Source organism: Neomonachus schauinslandi, chromosome 6 (assembly GCF_002201575.2).
Source record: "Neomonachus schauinslandi chromosome 6, ASM220157v2, whole genome shotgun sequence".
In the NCBI taxonomy this organism is placed as follows: Eukaryota; Metazoa; Chordata; class Mammalia; order Carnivora; family Phocidae; genus Neomonachus; species Neomonachus schauinslandi.
The window spans coordinates 122001902-122023510 of NC_058408.1; the positions used below are offsets into that span (position 1 = coordinate 122001902).

The following is a 21609-nucleotide window of genomic DNA, read 5'->3' on the forward strand; positions in this document are numbered from 1 at the left end:
GTCTGCTTGAGGATTTCTCTCCCTCTCCCTCTTCTCCCCCGCCCCCCACCGCTTACTCTGTTTCTCTCTCTAAAATAAATAAATCTTTTAAAAAAATTAAAAGGCAACCAATTAACGTATAGAGATAGAAATCAGAGATGTAATTGCCTAAGGTAGGAAGTGGGTTAAGTATTTAGTGCAAAGAAGTCATAAGGACACTTTGTAGAATGATGGAACTATTCTATATCTTGATTAATATGTTGGTTGCACAGGTATATACATTTGTTAAAACTCCTCAAACTGTATTCTTGAAATATGTTCATTCATTTTATTGTATGAAAGTTACACCTCAAAAAAATTGACTAAAAAAACTAGTAAGTGGGTTTAACAAACCTAGAAATATTGGCTGAAATCTAACACATTTAAATAATATAGAAACGTGTACGTCAGACATATAAGTATAGTAACATTTACATAACAAATATTAGCAACCTTGGGGCACCTGGGTGGCTCAGTTGGTTGGGCGGCTGCCTTCGGCTCAGGTCATGATCCTGGAGTCCCTGGATCGAGTCCCGCATCACGCTCCCTGCTTGGCAAGGAGTCGGCTTCGCCCTCTGACCCTATCCCCTCTCATGTGTTCTTTCTCTCTCATTCTCTCTCTCAAATAAATAAATAAAATCTTAAAAAAAGAAAAAAAAAAACAAATATTAGCAACCTGGATTCTGATTCTTTTCTAAAATGCAGAATTCTTTTCAACCTTGTACTTCCTTAAGGTATGAAATGAGAAGGTTAAGATAGAAATTCTTTGTATTTGGCAATGAAAAGGAAGAAGTTTAACATTTAAGTTAGTTTTTTAAAAACTGACTTAAAACTTTTTTTTCCCCCAGAAATCTACCTGCCAAATCTGTGGAAGAAGCTTTACGTCACCGACAAGAATATGATGAAATGGTGGCTGAGGCTAAAAAACGAGGTATAAAATTTAACTCCCAATTGGTATATTTAATCTCCTAATGTCAGTTAGGAAGCTAACCTGTTGGTTAATTTCAACAGGAAGGTAGATGATGAAATTGTTTAAGTTCATCTTTAAGATGATGCTGATTTCTTATTTTTCTAACTAAATCTGTTATTAAAAACAAAATGTCAGGGATGCCTGGGTGGCTCAGTCAGTTGAGCGTCTGTCTGCCTTTGGCTCAGGTCATGATCCCAGGGTCCTGGGATCGAGTCCCACATCGGGCTCCTTGCTCAGCGGGGAGCCTGCTTCTCTCCCTCTGCCTGCTGCTCCCCCTGCTTGTACTTGCATGCTCTCTCTCTCACTCTCTCTCTGACAAATAAAAACCTTTATAAAAAATGTCATACTTTTTCTACAAGTACTTTTACAAAACTAATAGGAGAAAGGCAGCAGACTATCTAAGAGAATTCTTGTAATTGCAGTCATAAACCTTGGACTATTATTTTAACTTATGAATGGAGATTATATGAATTTATTTCATGAAATTCACTTTTACAGTTTTTAAACTTTTAATATTTTATAATTTATTAATTTTAACACTTTAAGGTAACTTCCTATATGACCGTGAGAATACGATTTGAAATTAGAATTTGCCTTTGTGATTAATGGAGTCTCTCTAGAATCCCAGTTGTGTCATTTGGGCAGGCACATAAATGTATTTACTGGTATATAAATATGCACATTTATTTATTCGTTCTCTCCTCCAACCAAAAAGTATAACGTAAGGATAATTTAACAGTATTTATTTACTAAGCACTGTTAGTTCAGGATACATTTTCAGAAACTATTACACAGCTGTATATATTTGATTTAACTTAGTGGAATACTATCATAGTATACATTTCTATTTTGTGACACTATTTTGGAAATGAAGTTAATTTTTTAATGTTATAAGAAACCTATAAGGCCAGTTATATTTTTCTGAAAGCCCTAATCATTTAAACATTGGTTGAGTTTATTTTACTGTCTAGAATTTGAAATATTCCTGACATACCCAACAAATTTTAATTGACTCTGAATTTTGACTTTACTAGTTGATTAATGTTTAAGATCATTATTGATAAATAAATGATCCTAACAACATGATATGGTAGAAATAACATTAAATTGGGAAATCAGAAGGTAATAGCTTTACATCAAAGAACAATACAGACAGCATGATCTGATTAGTAAAAGAAACAAACATGGGAAAAATAAAACACGACGAAATCGGAGAGGAAGACAAACCATAAGAGACTCTTCATCATAGGAAACAAACTGAGGGTTGCTGGAGGGGATGAGGGTGGGAGGATGGGGTAACTGGGTGATGGGCATTAAGGAGGGCACTGGATGGAATGAGCACTGGGTATTATATAAGACTGATGAATCACTGAACTCTGCCTCTGAAACTAATAATACACTATATGTTAATTAATTGAATTTAAATTAAAAAGAACCCCCCCCCAAAAAGAAGGTAATAGCTTAATCTTCTTTGACACTACTTGGATATGATTCTGTAAATAAACCTAATGTTAGTTTCCTCAAGTCTGAAGTGCAGGGGTCACGTTGACTAGATTTCGGCTAAAATCTTTTTTGGCTTATTTTATTATTATTTTTTTTTAACACTTTTTTGTTTTAAAAGCAGTGGAACTCTCTACAAAGAAACCTTATTTGGGGCACCTGAGTGGCTCAGTTGGTTCAGCTTCTAACTCTTGGTATTGGCTCGGATCATGATCTCATGAGTTGTGGGATTGAATCTCAGTCAGGCTCTGTGCTCAGTGGGGAGTCTGCTTGAGATTCTCTCCTTCTCCGTCTGCCCTTCCCCCAACCCCTGCTCACTCTCTCATAAAATAGATCTTTAAAAAAAAAAAAAAAAAGAAACCTTATATAGAGTCTGAATACATACGACAAATAAAAGAAAGAGGAGCTGCTCACTTGGCCTCCTGCTTTCCCCTTAAAATGATTTGAGGCATTTGTGAAACACAATTAGTAAACATTTTGGCTAGCTGACCTCTGAAGTCCCCACTGAGTCTAAAATTATAGCTATAAACAAACATATATATAAAGCATTATATATAATTATTATATATTTATATTAATGTGTTAATATATACTATGATCTACAGTATGTAATAAATGTATTAATATGACATGTTCTATATCATTATAATATAAAATATATGATTATAATATATAACAATTATATATCATATATAATTATTTTATGTACATATCTGTTCTCTTTTTGAGGCATCTCGTTTCAAAATTGTGACTTCTGATTTTCTGTAATGTATAATTATACTATGTAATAAAATATATATAAATATGTATATATTTATCACTTTTGTTTTTGAGGCATCTCTTGTTTCAGAATTGTGACATCTGATTTTTAGAGGAGTATTGTGTATGGGGGTATGTTAGAGTTTTTTTTAAATTTCAATCTAATTAGTAAAGTGAGACATCGTAGTAGAAAGGGTTAACTAGAATAGTGCCATTGGCAAAATTATCTTTTAATGTCATTTTTTAAAAAGATTCATTTATTTATTTTAGAGAGTGTGAGCAGGATGAGGGGCAAAGGGAGAGGGAGAGAATCTCAAGCAAACTCCCCGCTGAGCACAGAGCCAAGTGAGGAGCTCAATCTCATGACCCTGAGATCATGACTTAAGCAGAAACCAAAAGTTGGATGCTTAACCAGCTGAGCCACCCAGACACCCCTAATATCATTTTTAGTGCCTCTTTTTTAGACTTAGGTAGAAGAAGGGCATATGATCTAGCTTTTTTGTATTGAAATAATTTTTGCTTGTTTAAAACAGAAATTAAAGAAGCCTATAAAAGGAAAAAAATAATGAAAGAACGATTTAAACAGGAAGAAAATATTGCAAGTGCAATGGTAATTTGGATAAATGAAATACTGCCCAACTGGGAAGTAATGTAAGTAAGCAGACTTTTCCTGAATTCCAGTCTGTCTCCAAAGATCTCATGTTTCTAATCCTCTATTTTTATTACTTCCAACATGTATCTTATGCTTTGGCTAAATGATACTGTTACTCAGTGTATGAAAAATTTCATGATTATTTCTGTGCCTTTAATTTTATAAATCCCTCAATCTCTAATACCTTCCTTACTTACCACCCTCTATGCCTGTCAGAATCTTACCTATCCTTTGAAGATATCCATCTGAAATGCTGGTTGATCCATGAAACGTTAATTTCCTCGGTTACCATATTAATTCTGACATATCCTCTGTCACAAGATGCACTATTGATGTAATGGCAGGTTTTTGCAAAGAAAATATTAAATATGTACATTCATTGTAAGATGGATTTATTAAATGTTAAAGATTTTTAATATGTTTTCTCATAATCATAAATATGCTATATATGATCTTTCCCTTCTGTAACGTCCCATTATAGTTTGAGACTAATGTACTTCTTGCTTTACTTTGCCTTTTATTTTCTGATAATGTTTTTGTACATGCCTTATCTTCCCTCTACACTGGAGGGTAGGAGGGAGATGTATTCTGCAGTGCCTAGTGTAGGATATGCATAGGAAGTTTGTTGAATATTGGTACAATGTGACAGCAAATTAGGCTCTTTACTTAAGTAATCACATTTGATTCTTACAGCCTTTACTCCCACTTATAGAGAAGCCCAAGGTCAGAAAGGTTAAATGATTTGCCCAAGGTTATACAATTAATGAATAGTTAAACCAGATTTGAACTCAGGTCTCTCGGACTCTAAAGCCTACACTTTTCAGCAGACTACACTGCCTCTCAAAGACAAGGGCCTTACCCATAGTAAATACCTTGTGGTTTTCTTTTTGGTACTGAGTTGACAGCAGATTTTTATGTTCCTTTTATCCTGATTTTTGTGATTGTCCACATATTTCTGATTCTCTCATTGTGCCCTGTAAGTGGCAGTTGTAGAAGGCAGCTCCCTTTAAATTACTATTGTCCTCCTTTAGGGTGCTGTGTGTTCTTTAGGTTTCTGTTGCCTACAAACATGAACCCCACAGAAAGAATGCATCATATACTTAACCATGTTCTTAAAAATCATTCAGTCACTTGGCCACAGACTGGGTAAACCATCATGCAACTAGTGTTTTTGGTATAAAAAGTAACTCTCTCCTTTTTTTCTCCCCCTTTAATTCTAGGCGTAGTACGAGAAGAGTTCGAGAATTGTGGTGGCAGGGATTGCCCCCTAGTGTTCGTGGGAAAGTTTGGAGTCTAGCTGTAGGAAATGAACTAAATATCACTCCTGGTTTGTATTCTATATTCAGTTACTCCCACACATACGAATAGCCATCTCCAGAGTTACAAAGCAGATTAGTAGATTGGCCATTTAAAAAGACATTACCATATATAATGTCATTTTAAGAGCATGCTTCATTCCTACTCCCTCTAAAACCTGGTATGATTTAATGAGTAAGTTATTACATAAATAAGATTTATGGGCTTTCCTTTAGTTGACAACCATCAGTAATATTATTGACATCCAAATATCTTCACTGCAGGTAACTTCTGGGATTCTAGATAGCAGTGGATGTATAAGTATATAAAGTATATACAAGGAAAAATAAAATAGTCTAATTGTGGAAAGGTTTCCCGTCTATTCAGAAAAACATAAATATTGGTGGAAGGCCAGAAGTTTCTTTTCCTACATCTCTTTCAGATTTTTTTATTTGAAAATTTCAAGTTTAAAAAATAGAAAAGTAAGACTCTCAAAGAACTGTTTTATTTTCTTATGCTTTTTAAAAACCTTAAAAGATAGAAGTAAAATGTAAAGTAGTTTTGATGCAGTAAAAAAAAGTTAGATAAAATTAAAATAATATGAGATAGAGGAAAATATAAAGTAGCTAATAATAAAAAGTGCTGACTAGGCCTGAGGGATAATGACAGAGCTAGACAGTGGCACCATAGGAAGACTCAGGAACTCTGGGATAATAATGTGTCTAGATTGTTGCTGTTACTTAAACAATGTTATTTACATAATGATTTTTTAAAAGTCAAGCAATAGTAAGGTACAAATTGTATGTTTCTTCCCACTCTTCTACCCAAACTCCTGCTTTTGATCCTACTATAAATACAGGTTAGCAGTTTCGTGTTTGTTCTTTCAGATTTTTTTTTATGCACATAAAAAAAAAGTGTGCATCAACATATGATAATGTTTAAGGCTTCTCTTTCTTTTCTTTTTCCCCCACAGAAAAGAATGTTGCCATAAGCTTATTCCATGGCTTATTTTTTTCACACTATAATCTGCCTTGAACATCCTTCCTTGTTACTACATACAAATGTACATTATGCATACTGTAGCTGCACTGTATTCCACAGTTTGGCTGTACTATAATTTATTTAATCATTTTCTTAGTGATAGCCAAATCAATGATATGTATGTTAAAAGAACATCAGGGTACTGTTTTTTACCTCTCAAAAGTGATTAAAATAAATGAGAATTACCCACATAGGGTCTGACTGATAATAATATAGAAATATTTATCAAAGGCCTCAAAAAATAATCTTTGACCTATTTATTCTAGTTCTAAGAATAAGAAAATTACCAGGATTGGGTACAAAAGCTTTTTTACAAGGATGCCCATTGTAGCAAATCAGCATTATATATATAACTGGACAGAATTATAACAAAAATCTAAATATTTATCTTTAGTCTTAAAAGTGATGCGAACTTTGAATGGCATGATTATGATTTTTTTTTAAAGATTTACTTAAGAGAGTGAGAAAGTGAGAGAGCATGAGCAGGGGGAGGGGCAGAGGCAGAGGGAGAGGAAGATAAGCAGACTCCCTGCTGAGTGAGAAGCCCGATGTGGGGTTCAATCCCAGGACCCTGAGATTATGACCTGAGCCAAAATCAATAGACACTTAACTGACTGAGTCACCCGGGCACCCCTATGAATGATTTTTAACATTGATTTTCACAAGTATCCCATAACAAACATGTTACTTTAACCAGACTTTTTTTTTTTTTTTAATTTTAAAAATATAATTTAAAGGAAGAATTAAGTGGGGTACCTGGCTGGCTCAGTCAATAGAGCATGCGACTCTTGATCTTGGGATTGTAAGTTCAAGCCCCATATTGGGGGTAGGAGTTTAGTTTATAAAAAAATAAATAAAGGAAGGAAGAATTAAGAATTTTTAATTTAACTTAGAAAAGGTTAGAGTCTACTTAACCTAACCGTTCCCTCCAAATAAAACAAAGGTTTGTTTTGCCCTCTGTGTTTGAAACTGATTAAAAGGAAATATTTTTACATTATAGTCAGAACTCTCAGATAAAATCCTTGACATTAAGGATTGTTGGACATATTGTAATTGTTTAAAGTCTTAGGAATCGGTTTTACATACAGATGAGGTGATAAAATATTGAGGGCTATTTGAAATTTGGTTTGTAGTTTTGTTGAAAACTTTGACTTTAGAATGTTAAGTGTCCTAATACCTTCTACATTAGAATATTGGTGAAGTTGGTATTAACCTTTTGTGATAGTGTAATCAAAAAGTTCTTTTTCAAGCTCAAAATTTATAAAGTTGGTAACATAACTAGGTCATTTACTTTGAAAGTAATTTTATATTTTCTCCACTAAACACTTTTATATTCAGGAATGGACTAGGTGATCATTCTTTTTTATTAGTGGTAGGAAGGAAGCTAAATTTCAATTGAAGTAAATTTGCTTTTTTTTAAGATTTTATTTCTTTTCAAGAGAGAGAAAGTGAATGGGAGGAAGGAAAGAGGGGGAGGCAGAGAAACTCAAGCAGGCTCCGCACTGAGCATGGAACCCAATGCAGGGCTTGATCTCACAACCCTGAGTGAGATCATGACCTGAGCCAAATTCAAGAGCAACTGACTGAGCCACCCAGGCACCCTGAAGTAAATTTACTTTTGATGACTTTGTTTCCTTTTAATGACTCTTAACAGTTTTTGACTTTTTACCTATTTATTTTAATCATGAAAGTTATAACCGTTAGAGAATAGTAGAACAAGGGTTAGTAGAGTAAGAATAGAATAGTAGAATAGAGAATAAGAACAAGGGTTCTAAAGTCAGTCATATGTGATTCAAATCTTGGTTCCACTATGCATTAGGTTTGTGACCTTGGGCAAATTACTTAACATCTAAGAGAATTAGTTTTCTTCATCTGTAAATGGAGTTAGATTACTAGCTATCTCAAAGGATTGCTCTAACAGTTATTTGTGGTAATATAAAATCATAGTGAAAGTGAAATTTGCTAAGAGTATGTACAATATCATCATTGTCAGAAAATGAGAAAGTGAAACATACACTGATCTCAAAGAGTTCTCAATTCATGTCCAAGATACATCTTTAAATCTGCTTCAAGTTCTACATTTGTAGATTCAGAATAACATAAATGAGACATGTGGGGTCAGGAATGGAATTGAACTGAGGTGCAGGTCTTCTTATTGTAGACAAGCACTGTAAATCGTCCCTGCAGAGATGTCCTTTGATGTTTTAAAATGCATTACCATATTTTTATTATTAGATCAATTTTGTGACTCCCAAAGGTGAGGATTTATTCAGTGAGCCCTTCTTCTTCCAGGACAGCTTTAAAATATGAGTAGAATAGTGAAACTGGATGTGGCTTGTTATCAGTTTGAAATCAGAAATTGTGAACTTCAGTTTGGTACCTGAGAACTGCAAAAAAATTGTATATCTAAATTAAAAAATTATATCTACCTCTTTTATCAAATCATTGATGGACACAAATAATAGAAATTCTGACTTTTTTTAAAAAAAAAGTTCTTTCTAAACCATTAGTAGTAATGAAAAATGAACAGAAGGGAGAAGAGATCAGAATAGTAAGAGTCTGTTTGCAATATATCTAGTCAGCTTTTTTATAAAGATCTGATTCTTGGCAATATAAGAATACTTATTATGGTACAGTCATACATTGGAATACTGTGCAGTTGTTTAAAAAAAAAAACTAAAGCAGATTTATTTTCCTAATAAAGGGTAGTTTCCAATATAATAAAGCAAGATGCAGGTCAGTACTGTAATATGTGGCCACACTTTTTTTTTTTTTTTACGGGGAAGATAGATCTGTATATACTTGTGTCTGCATGTTTTCATCTTTAGATTTCTGCATAGTTACATCTGAGGGAAGGAAATTTATTTTTCATTTTACACTGTTTTATACTATTTGAATTTTTTAAAAATCATATTTGTTGTATTGCCTTTAAACTTTTTAAAAAAGATTAATCAAAGGAAAAATGTTCTTGGCATTTTAGGCAATATATAAATGTTGGTGTTTGGTAAGAAATATTTTTTGCTGTTCATCTGTCATTGAAATGTTCTGGGTTTTTTTGTAATTTAGAGTATCAGTAATGGTTAGTTAGAAAGTAAAGGCAATTAAAGTCTGAGAATTGAGAAGAAAGTTGTTTCTTTTGTTCTTGAAGTTGTATCGAGATCCTGCATATAGATGCATAAAGTGGTAGTCTCAAAGTGATGGGGCCCTTAAAATAAAAAGATACGAGTAGAGGTTTTTTAATGCAGGCCCTCTGACCAAATCTGAAGTTTAGGTAGTTTTAGATAGCAGTATCATAATGGAGAAAGAAACCAGTTTCAAAAGAGAAGGAAAATAAGCACTGGCATTTATTGAGGGTCTATAAGTTGTCAGGAGCTTTATGAAAATTATCTTGTTTAATCATTAGTATTCCCATGAGTAGGTATTAATTTACAAATGAAGAGAGCCAAGTTCCAGAGTAACCATGTAACTTTCTTAAAGTCCCAAATACTAAAAATCTGGTATTTGAATCTAGGTCTGACTGACTGCAAAAATCATTTTTCTGCTATTCCACAATGGTACTCCTTTTGAAAAAGCATCTCTTCCTGCCTCATACGTACATTCTCTGTTGTAGCTATTTGGATGACCATTGTACAATATTTTTATTTTCTATCTTTCCAGTTGTGGTAATAGTTTTGGTAGAATCAAGTTCTTCAGTTTGCCACATTTTTGATGCCTGCTATTTTACATAAAGGGAGGCCTGAGCTGTAATAGGACTTTTCTCTATTTTTAAAAGTAAAAGTTAAATCAGAATTCATTTCCCCCCATATATCCAGTCTGTTAGCTAGAAGGTATATTCTGTAGATTGTTCAGATCTCTGCATTTGGGCTTCTGCCCCCTCCCCCCTCCGATGTTGCTCCCACCAAGATCACCCATGACCTTTGTGCTATAAATTCCAATGGGCTCTTTTCAAATTTTGTCTTGCTATATGATACTGGATAGTTGATCACTTCCTTCTTTGTGGCTTACATCTGAGTGCTTTCAGAATTTTGCATTTATTATTTCATTTAATACTTAAAGCCCCAGGATGTAAGTACTAGTACTATCTCCACTTTATGAATGAGAAAACTGAGGTTAGAAGAGGTTAAGAAACTTGTCCAGTGTGACACAGCAACTCCCTATCCTATGTATACTTAGTGAAATGCTCTTTTTCTTTGGTTTCTAGGACAACTGGTTCTCTTTTATTTCTTTGCATTTCTTATTCTTCGGATGTGCCTCTTCCTGTGTCTACCCTTTAAATATTTGTCTTCCTGGAAATCCGTATTTCTCATTTCTTCTTGCCATGAATAATCTCCCTGAACACACTTGTGAATGGTTTTAATCATCTATACTGATGGCTCCCAAACTCTTTCTCCAGTGTGCATGCACCGCCTTAAGATCCAATTTGTCTGAAACAGAACTTACCACCTTCCTCCTTCCCACAAATCACAAATTTGCTTCTTCTTCTGTGTTCATTCTCTCAGTGGCATTATTATCTACCCCAGCTACCCCAGCCAGAAACCTGGGAGTCCTAATGAGTCTGCCTTCTTCCCCTTACTCTCTTTCAACAAGTTTTGCTTTTTCTACTTTCTGAGTATCTCTTGTGTTCATTTCTTTTCTCCAGCTGCACTGTCACTGCTCAAGTTCAAGCCTCATCGTCTTTTGCTTGGGCTATTATAATAAAACTCTAACTTCCCTTCAGCAAAACTTCAGCTTCAACCTACCCACAACATTACTGCTGGCGTAATGGACACAGATCAGAGTGTGCTATACCCTTGTACCTCTGGATAAAATCTAACCCCCTTAGCATGCCATTCAGGTCCTGTCCTGTCAGCAACTAGTGCTTGCCTCTGTCATCCAACCTTATCATCTCCTCTTCCTCCCTCACCCCTTATAATCTAAGAGTCCTGAAATCACTTGTAATTCATGCAAATAAGTCATCTCTTTTTTCTCTTGGTGACTTTGCCCATGACGAGAATTCTTAGAATGCCTTCTTCCACCTTGTTCACTTATAAAACTTGTATTTATTCGTTATGGGACAGCTCAGTCATCACCTCCTCTAAGAAGTTTTCCTTTATCCCCCACCTGAGTTAGGAAACTCTCCAAGTGATCCCATGGTTCCATGTATATACTTCTCATGGCATTTAACTCTCAAAGCTGCCTTGTTCCATGTGTGGCCCCAGGTTTACAAATGAACCTTTTCCATAGCCAGGAAATAAAAGAGTAAAAGTTAAAATATATGAATCTATTTTTCCTACTATTTATTAATTTTTATTTTGTTTTCCCCTAGAACTTTATGAAATCTTCCTCTCAAGAGCAAAAGAACGGTGGAAAAGCTTCAGTGAAACAAGTTCAGAGAATGATACCGAAGGTGTGATTTATTTATTTTTTTTTTTAATAAAAATTTCTGGGTGAGAATCCAGTCAGTGAAGATACTAGCGTGATTTTTATCATGTGTCAGGAACTGTAGTAATTGCTTTACAACATTATCTCCTTTAATGTTAATAACCCTTTAAGTAGGTGGTATTATCCTGAATGGTGTAAGAGGAGACAGGGGCTCAAAGTAGTTAACTTGTAAGCAGTGAAGCTGTGATGTAAACCCAGGTTTTTGGACCTCGGAACCCAAGATTTATTCACAACAGTAAGACTAATAATTAAAAAATGAAGTATTTTTAAGCCAACTTTTAACTTAAAGATAGGTGGTCTTCTCTCCTCACTTAGGACCTATCTCCTTACTCACTGACTTTCACTCATTCCCTAATACATTATTTATAATTCTTACCATACCTTAGCCTTTGTTCATTTAATTAACTCATAGACCTCATCTTTCCCTCCACTCAGTTTTTTTTCCTAATCATTTTGGAGAAGATAGGAACACTTTTTTCTTGTTATCATTATTTATTAAATATAGGTAAATTTATTCAGCCATCTCTTGTTCTTGAATAATGGAGAGCTATTTGTCTGCCACTTTTCTTTCTATATTTGTTCTACTTCATAGATAGCAAACATTCGTCTCTTGCCAGTAAGTAAAACTCTAAAAATGAACATGGTTTAGAATAGAGAAGTGGTATATATGGCAGAGTGGTTTTCTATGAGTATGTAAACAACTCTATTAAATTCCTTGAATATATATTTCTATTTTAGAAGAGTGAACAGTAAGGTGGGGAAAATTGACTAAACAAGGTCAGAGAGATTTGATTTTGAGAAGGGTTCATATAAGTGTCATCCTGAGACCTGTTAGCTGTCAGCTATTTGTGGGAAACTAAAAGTGCAGGGAAGGTGAAGATGTAAGAAGCTTTACAATGGAAAGGCCTTAGCTGATTCATAATTCTTTTTGAATTCATTTTATGAAGTATTGAAAGTGTAAGAATTAAAATAATAAGCATTTACTTCTGAGCCATTTTTGTCATGATTAAGTGGTAAAAGTTGCACTTTAGTGGAAATTAATTGCATGTAATGAAGAATTGTTCCAATTAGAAACAGTGCTCCGGGGCGCCTGGGTGGCTCAGTTGGTTAAGCGACTGCCTTCGGCTCAGGTCATGATCCTGGAGTCCCTGGATCAAGTCCCACATCGGGCTCCTTGCTCGGCGGGGAGTCTGCTTCTCCCTCTGACCCTCCTCCCTCTCCTGCTCTCTGTCTCTCATTCTCTCTGTCTCAAATAAATAAATAAAATCTTTAAAAAAAAAAGAAACAGTACTCCATCTAAATTACTTATTTTTTATTACCTATGTGTTTATAATTTGCAGTTGTCATTTAACTTTTTTCAAATATTACTTATGCCTCAATTCTACTCTTTTTTGGACATGTATGTTAGACCATTTATCAGTGTCCTACAAGTCTTTCGCTTAAAAAACAAATTTTTTTCTTTCTGTGCCTCAGTTTAGATGATTTTTATTGACCTGTAATCAATTTTCACCTATCTTCTTTTTTCCAGTCTATTAGATCTGTCCAATGAGTCTTTAATTTCAGATATTATATTTTGTAATTCTAGAATGTCCACCTGGTATTTTTTGTAGATTCTTCTATTTCTCTGTGGAAATTCTTCATCTTGCCATTCCATACATTTCTCCCCATCTTTTCCTCTATTTTCTTTAACATTTAACAGTTAATATTCTTGTTTGTTAATTCCAATACTGGGTCATCCTCAGGTCTGCTTCTGTTGGCTTGTTTTCCCCTTGATTATAAGTCATATTTTCCTGCTTCTTTGCATATCTTAAAATGTTTTACTCTATGTCAGTCACTGTATATAAGAAGAATATATAAACTGAAGTTGATGTTTCCCCTGAAGAGGAAGCATGCTGTTTTCTGTCAGGCAGTTGGATTATTACCTCAGTTCAATCAGTAACTGAGCTAGATTAGGCCAAGGTTTCAGCTTTAGATAAACTTAGTTCATCATGGGTGTCAAACATCTTGGTAGGAAGAACTGTCCTATTTTTATTATAGGCTTCTCCCTCTCCTGAGATACTCTCCCAAAGGCCTTGTAATTTTGGGTGATTTCCTTCTGCCTTTCCAGCCCAGCCTTCTGCACTACACTAACACTCGGCAGAAGTCCCATAGGGGTAAACGAGTTATACATTCAGGTTCCTCCAGATTCTATCACATCAGTCATATTTGGCCATGAAAAAGCTCTTCTGGTTTCTCTTTTCCCAAGCAGAGTACTTTTGTCTATGGCACGCTCAATCCCGAACTCATGCCCAGACTTGGCACATGCTTCCAGGAAAAAAAAATGGCTCTTCTCTTTCTGGGATTTAAATCCTCTGGACCTGTCTATGTCCACAGCATTCTTACGCCTTTTTTTTCCCCCCCACTTAATGCCTTTTTAAAAACCTTGTGCTATTTGAAACTTACTTGTTTTTTCCCAGTTGTTATTGTGGGAGTGATAGTCTGCTCTTACCTTATATAAAAACTGGAAGTAGAAATCTTTCATACATCTTTCTGATAAATATATAAATATTATTTTCATGAAAGAATTGCTCTAAGTTCCAGCAAAAGCTGTGTGGCATTTCTTTAAATTTCTTTATTATTCATCTTTTAACTTTCCTTAAGTAACATATCAATACTATGTGATCATTCTGTATGTACAAGATTGAACTGGGTATAGCCAAGTAATCATTTTAATTTTATCTACCTGACAAATGCAGGTGTATCTGTTGCTGATCGGGAGGCCAGTCTGGAATTAATTAAGTTGGACATATCCCGTACATTTCCATCCCTTTACATCTTTCAGAAGGTGAGGGTTTCTAATCAGTTGTAACTACTTTTTAAATTTTTTTGTAATCCAAGGCAACAAATTCTCAAAAGCCTTTTTAAAAGGCAAAACCATAAAAATTAGAGACATTTATATAAAAGTGTGAAACTAGTAGGAAAATTCTAAAGGAATTTCTGTTACTTTGTTCCATTGACTGAATGCATTGCATTTAGCATAGCCCATAATATCTTTATTCATTAAGGTGAATTTCTTTGTCTTACTTTTTATTCTGTAAGATATTTGAATTTTAACATTTTTGATTGCTCAGTTGGTAAAATGTAAAGAACATTTTCCCAAATCTTAGTTTTCCAGAATTACTATTGAAATACGAAAAAATGGTTCATAAAAATGATTTTGTGCATAGGCTGTCATTCATTGCTAATACTTTATGAGAAGTGATTACATTTTGTATGTACTTTATATTTCACACATGGAGTTTCTCTATTTAGATTGATAAAATGAAATAAAAATTTTTATCCATTAAGATTAAAATTATTAATAAACTTAATTTGATGTAGCTTGATGGTTTCCTTTTGCTAAAATTGTATTGTATGAAATGAAACAGTCTGTTTTCATCATAATCCTATTGTACCAAATCTAGAAATCTTTAAAATAGTACACAGACTGTATAACTTGCATCCATCAAGTGAGTTTATTTGGCTTTTTTTGTTTTTCAGGATTAAATATTTTTATTAATTCTTTAGAGAACACATCTTACAGAGTGTATTTAGCATATTTCTGACAGTGATACAATATACTAACTAAAACTACTCATTTAGGAAATGCTGAAGTTTATTTAAAAATTACTTATTTGGGAAGTAACTTTCAGACACTTATTTGCATAGTTTGACATTTCATTTTTCTCTCCTAAGGGTGGCCCATATCATGATGTCTTACATAGTATCTTAGGGGCATATACGTGTTACAGACCTGATGTTGGTTATGTAAGTACTTGCTTCAATCTGGTTTTTGAATATAAACATTTTATCTATCTTATCAAAGTATCTTATGTTGTACTAGCTCCCAAATGTCTGTATCTCTCTGTCTTATTTTTCTCGGGCCTGTCAATTGACCCAGAGACGAATCTTCCCAGGGGCTTGCGAGACTGCCTGCCAGATTTCTGGGAGAGCTACTGGGGGCTTTATTATTCAGTTTGGAAACTTTTATTAATTGCCACTGCTGTTGGTGTGGTGCCTCCTCCCTATGCCTGTGCCTCTAGAGATAAACTCCTTATATTATGTTGGGTTTGGGGAAAGATAGGCACCTGTCCGTATAGAATAGAGGAAGGGATTTGCTCCTTTTATAAATTTTCAACCAATCCTTTGGTTGGAACTTTAGTCTTATCCCCAATTTCAGAGGGGCATAATAACTTCAGTTTCTGAGCCTTCCAGATTTGTGGTAGAATTGGTTTGCTACTTATTGCTTCCTCTGCAGATATCTTAGTTTCAACATTCTCTATTTAGTTACAATTTCTAGAATGCTAGTGACATTTTTATTTACTGTTTATATTATTTTCCATTCTCTTTGTCCTCCTAGGCTAATATTTATTTTTTTCTTTAACGTCATTTTAGTTGGATTTGGGAGGGATCAAAGAAAAATGTGAGTGTTCAGTTTGCCATGTTTAATTGGAAGTCATAAAACCTCATCTTCTCACCTTTGTCTTTTTTTTTTGATTTTATTTATTTATTAGAGTGAGCGAGAGAGAGAGTGTGCAAAAGCAGGGGGGAGGGGCAGAGGGGGAAGCTCCCGGTGAGCAGGGAGCCCAATGTGGGACTCAATCCCAGGACCCTGGGATCATGACCTGAGCCAAAGGCAGATACTTAATAACTGAGCCACCCAGCCATCCCCAAAATAAAATCTTTAAAAAATGTGAACATTACATAATGTTTTTACTATTCTATGACATAATACATGAGCAAGAGAGTTTAGACTCTTCATTCAGATTTCACTTTCTCCATAAGGACTACTTGGACCATCTTCTTTAATATAAAATATAATATAATATATAATATAAAACTTGCCCCATTCCCAAACTTGGCACTTCCCTCCTTTATTTGTCCTGTAGCAGTTATCACCTTTTAATGTAACATGATTTATTTGTTTGTTGTTTATACAAAGGTCATGATCCCAGAGTCCTGGGATCAAATCCCTACATCAGGCTCCTTGCTCAGCTGGGAACCTGCTTCTCTCCCTCTGCCTGCCGTTCCCCCTGCTGGTTCTCTCTCTCTCTCTCTCCCTGGTAAATGAATAAATAAAAATATTTTTTAAAAGAAGGTTTTATTTTTAAGTAATCTTAAAATTACCCAGTATGGGGCTCAGATTTACAACCCTGAGATCAGGAGTCGCATGCTCTACCAACCGAGCCAGCCAGGTGCCCCTATAAATGTTCACATTTTTAAGTTGACATTTAAATTTCTTTCATCATGAGTTTATAAAGGATTTAATTTTTAGCACTTGCTAAGTATTACTTTAAAATAAAACTCTCGTATCTTTTTAAAAAAGTGTAGCCAATGGAATTTAAACAGTATAATGATTTTATATATCTCATCCATTTAAAGAAAAACGTATGAGATATGTAGCTGTCAAATAACTGTTGTACACCTGAAACTAATATATGTCAAGTATACTTTAATTAAAAAAAAAAAAAAAACAGGGGCGCCTGGGTGGCTCAGTCGTTAAGCATCTGCCTTCGGCTCAGGTCATGGTCCCAGGGTCCTGGGATTTGGCCCGCATTGGATTCCCTGCTCGGTGGGAAGCCTGCTTCTCCCTCTCCCACTCCCCCTGCTTGTGTTCCCTCTCTGCTGTGTCTCTCTCCATCAAATAAATAAAATCTTAAATATATATATATATAAAAAAACAAGCCCTACATTAATATTTTACGAATTATGCAGATTAGCTCTTTGAATTCATGTAAAATGACCACAATATAACCTGACAATGCCAAACCTTAGTGGCAAACCAGTCAGCCAAATCAGATTTATTTTATAAGATAAGAGAATAGTATAAACTATGTTGGAATATATATTTCATATTATTTGACAAAAGAGGTTTTTAATTACATTAATGAATAACACATGCTGAATCTATCAGTAAATCACACAAAAGTTTTATTTCTGGAATTTATTCAGTATATCTTGAAAAAAATTGGTAATAGTTCATATTCCAGTTGTGAACCAGCTTAAAAGAACCAAGGGCACCAATCTATATTACTATTTTCTTTATTTGTTCTCCTTGGGACTCTCCCTCAGTGGCTGTGCATTCTTTGATAGAAGGTGGTATGGAAGAGGTGAGGTCACCAAATGAAAGCTGTTACTACTCATCTCTGTTCTACATATAATGAAATTCAGTCCTATTTCTATTCACCTGTGACAGGAAGCCATGAGCTTTCTCCAAACGGTATTTCGAATTATCCTTTTGTTTCACATTTCATGCTTCAGAGCAGTTCACTGTCATAAATTATAGGATGAGTGAGGACTGTGACTTTCACTTGCTACTGTGAATGTAGTGACATTCTTAGGCAAACCATGTGTAGAAAGCAAACATGTAAATGGAGGATCTGGGAATGGATTCCCTTAAAATAATCCATGATGGTGTACCGTGGACTCTCTGGAAAGTATTCTTTTTTTTTTTTTTTTTTATAAAGATTTTATTTATTTATTTGAGAGAGAGCATGAGAGGGGGGAGGGTCAGAGGGAGAAGCAGACTCCCTGCCGAGCAGGGAGCCCGATGCGGGACTCGATCCCGGAACTCCAGGATCATGACCTGAGCTGAAGGCAGTCGCTTAACCAACTGAGCCACCCAGGCGCCCCTCTGGAAAGTATTCTTTATGTGTTTCCAGGGCGCCCTCTTCCCAGTTTAAGACCACGGCTGTCTAGATTGTTGAATTGTATTCTTTTTCTGCTGTGAGGAAATGGTTGTAAGTTCCTTCTGAGTAGAATAAAACTCTAGAATCTTGAGTATCAGCTGTCTGTAGGTCCCCTAACACAAGCTTTGTCCTTTGCAGCAAGGGAGTAGGTAGTTAGTATTTTGCCTGGACTGTGTCTACTGTAAACTGGGGTGGGGCTGGAAGGTCGGTATATCATAATCATAAAGGTGGAAGTGAGAAGACACATTTCCCAGTATCTCAGGGGGAGTCAAACTGTAGACCAGGATTCAGATATTACTGTAAGAACTTTGTAAGCTTTGTAACTTTCCCACATTGATTTTTCATTATAGCTCTCCATTTATCTATAATGATTATCAGCAAAACTAAAACAAGAAAGATCCATGTGCATGTGTGCAAGGGGAATAAAGAATGGGGAATCTGAGTAGATGACCTCCTCCTATGACCTAGGCAGGCATAAGGGAAGGAAGAAAGACTTCAAGAAACAGAAAGGTGGTGGGTTACACAGGTACTTCAATGGGTGAAGTTTTACTACTTCTTTTTTTTTTTTTTTTAAGTAACCAAATGCCCGATGTGGGGCTTGAACTCACAACCCTGAGATCAAGAGTTGCATGCTTTACTTACTGAGCCAGCCAGGTGCCCCTAAAGTTTTACTTCTAAAGCTGAGTGGTCTATACATAAAGTGTTGTTGTTGTTGTTTTTTTAATTGTTTGTGGGGTTTTGGTTTGTCAGATTTTTATTTTGAATAACTTAAGACTAACAGAAAAGTTGCCCTAGCTTCATCCCACCCCCACTTCCAAGATCCATTCAGAGTTATATGTGGCGTATTGCCTTAGTCTCCTTTAATCTAGAACAGTTCTTTAGCCTTTTCTGTCTCTCAGAACCTTAACACTTTGAAAAGTCAAGCCTGTAACACTTTTTTTTTTTAAGATTTTTATTTATTTATTTGACAGAGAGTGAGACAGCGAGAGAGGGAACACAAGCAGGGGGAGTGGGGGAGGGAGAGGGAGAAGCAGGCTCCCCGTGGAGCAGGGAGCCTGATGCAGGGCTCGATCCCAGGACCCTGGGATCATGACCTGAGCCGAAGGCAGATGCTTAACAACTGACCACCCAGGCACCCCAAGCCTGTAACACTTTTGATACTTTTTTTTTTTTTTAAAGATTTTATTTATTTATTTGAGAGAGAGAGAGTGAGAGAGAGCAAGCACATGAGAGGGGGTAGGGTCAGAGGGAGAAGCAGACTCCCCGCCGAGCAGGGAGCCCGATGTGGGACTTGCTACCTGTCTGTTAGAGACACCTAACAGTTTGCCCCTTGCATCTATCCCGCAAATTTTGTGGCATTAAGAATATAATTGTGAACAAACAGACATGGTCTTGTCTCTGTACTGTTTTAGTTTCCTATTATTGCCACAACAAATTGCCACAAACTTAGTGGCTTTGAACAATACCAATTTATTATCTGGCAGCTCTGGAGATGAGAAGTCTGAAAGTCAAGGTATTAGCAGGGTTGTTTTCCTTCTGGAGGCTCTAGGGAAGAATCCATTTCCTTGCCTTTTCAAGCTTCTAGAAGCCGCCTACATTCCTTGGCTCTTGACCCCCTACCTCTATCTACAAAGCCAGTCGTGTAGCATCCTCATATCTCTCTGTGACTCTCCTACCTCCCCATTTCCCTCTTTCATTTATAAGGACCCTCATGATGATTACATTGGGCCCACCCACATAATCGAGGATAATCTTACCCTCACAGAATCCTTAATTTAATCACATCTGCAAAGTCCCTTTTGCCTTGTAAGATAACACTTTCACAGGTTCCAGGGATTAGGATGTGGATATCTTCCTGGGCATGTTATTCTGCCTGCCACAGGCTCTATCCTCATGGAATTTGTACTCTGAAAAATCAAATAGGGGATTACTGTAGATTTTGTAAAGAGCACTCAGAAGAAGCCAGAGAGGTAGGAGGACAACAAAGAAATACTGGATCACAGAAGCAAAGGGAATTCTAAGAAGGTAGAAAAGTGCCCATTGGGTTTTACAAGTTACTGGTTATCCTGGCAAGAGGAATTTCAAGATCGGCTAGTAATGGAGTGGGAATCCAAACTGACGTGTGCTGAAAATAAAAATTTCAAAGGGAGCTGAGAATTCTATAGTCTGAATGCTCTTTTAGAGTGAAAAACAGTAATTAGAAAACCAAACTAATCTGATCTAAAATAGTGATTGTAGGCAAACCTTCAAAACATTTGGCTGGGAAAAAGAGACAGTGGTTTCATTGTAAATACTGTTAGTGTTGTTTTTGGGTAAGTGTATTATGCAAATCTCTACCAGAAGTAAGTGCCTGATGAAGTTTCTTTAAAGAATGAGCAGCAGTTCCATATCACTTATCTGCTCAGAAATGTACAGCAGTTGTCCATAACTCACAAGCAAGCATCTGTGTAGCTGAGCTTTTTCCTCAAGGCTTTCTACTGTTTGTAACTGCATCCTGCTTAAGTTCTACCAGTATAAAGATTGTGCTCCAGCTGGGCTGGTCCTGTGTGTCTTTGCTCATATTCCTTTCTTTCTTGGGATGGTTTTTTCTTATTTCTTTGTCCTGCTTTTCCAGGAACCCAGCCTTCCTGTCCACCCTCCCACCACCTCTTCTTAGAACTTCAGCAGCACTTCTCATATATTTCTTTTATTCTTGGTTCCTCACTTTCTACCTCAGACAGAGGTGCTGTGACAATGAAGACAGTCACCGGATTTTCACTACCCTCTACTTTGAAAGACTTCAGATTGAGAGAAAATCAAAGCGAGATTAGTACACGGAGATAGGCTTATGTAGCAAGTAAAAGCTGATACTTTCTTTTTTTCCAAAATTTTCCCTAATTCTTTTTAAACCATAGCACATGAACAAGAAATTTAGGATTAGGGAGATTTCATAGTTATTGGCAGGTCCTCTGTATTTACTTTCATTGACAAATAAAAAGAAAACTTGATTAATTCTACTTTAATATCACCTTATAATTTTTAAGCAATACAATAATATAAACTGTTCAGAATTATTATTGTAAGCACATTTTGATTAATTTCTTTTCTCTTTGAAGGTCCAAGGGATGTCCTTCATAGCAGCAGTTCTCATTCTCAATTTGGAAGAGGCAGATGCCTTCATTGCATTTGCAAACCTCCTCAATAAGCCTTGCCAGTTGGCCTTTTTTCGTGTGGATCACAGCATGGTATGAACATTTGGAAGGAAT

At 35.6% G+C, this 21609-nt stretch overlaps 1 protein-coding gene across 1 annotated transcript in view; it reads left to right on the forward strand.

The window, feature by feature from the left end:
• TBC1D12 (TBC1 domain family member 12) overlaps window positions 1-21609 on the forward strand; it is a 98476-nt gene that overhangs the window by 71224 nt on the left and 5643 nt on the right. The window contains exons 4-10 of the mRNA XM_021699585.2: window positions 867-949; window positions 3781-3898; window positions 5120-5226; window positions 11542-11622; window positions 14393-14481; window positions 15372-15443; window positions 21460-21588. Coding sequence (XP_021555260.1) covers window positions 867-949; window positions 3781-3898; window positions 5120-5226; window positions 11542-11622; window positions 14393-14481; window positions 15372-15443; window positions 21460-21588 — 679 coding nt within the window. The remainder of the gene's footprint in view (window positions 1-866; window positions 950-3780; window positions 3899-5119; window positions 5227-11541; window positions 11623-14392; window positions 14482-15371; window positions 15444-21459; window positions 21589-21609) is intronic.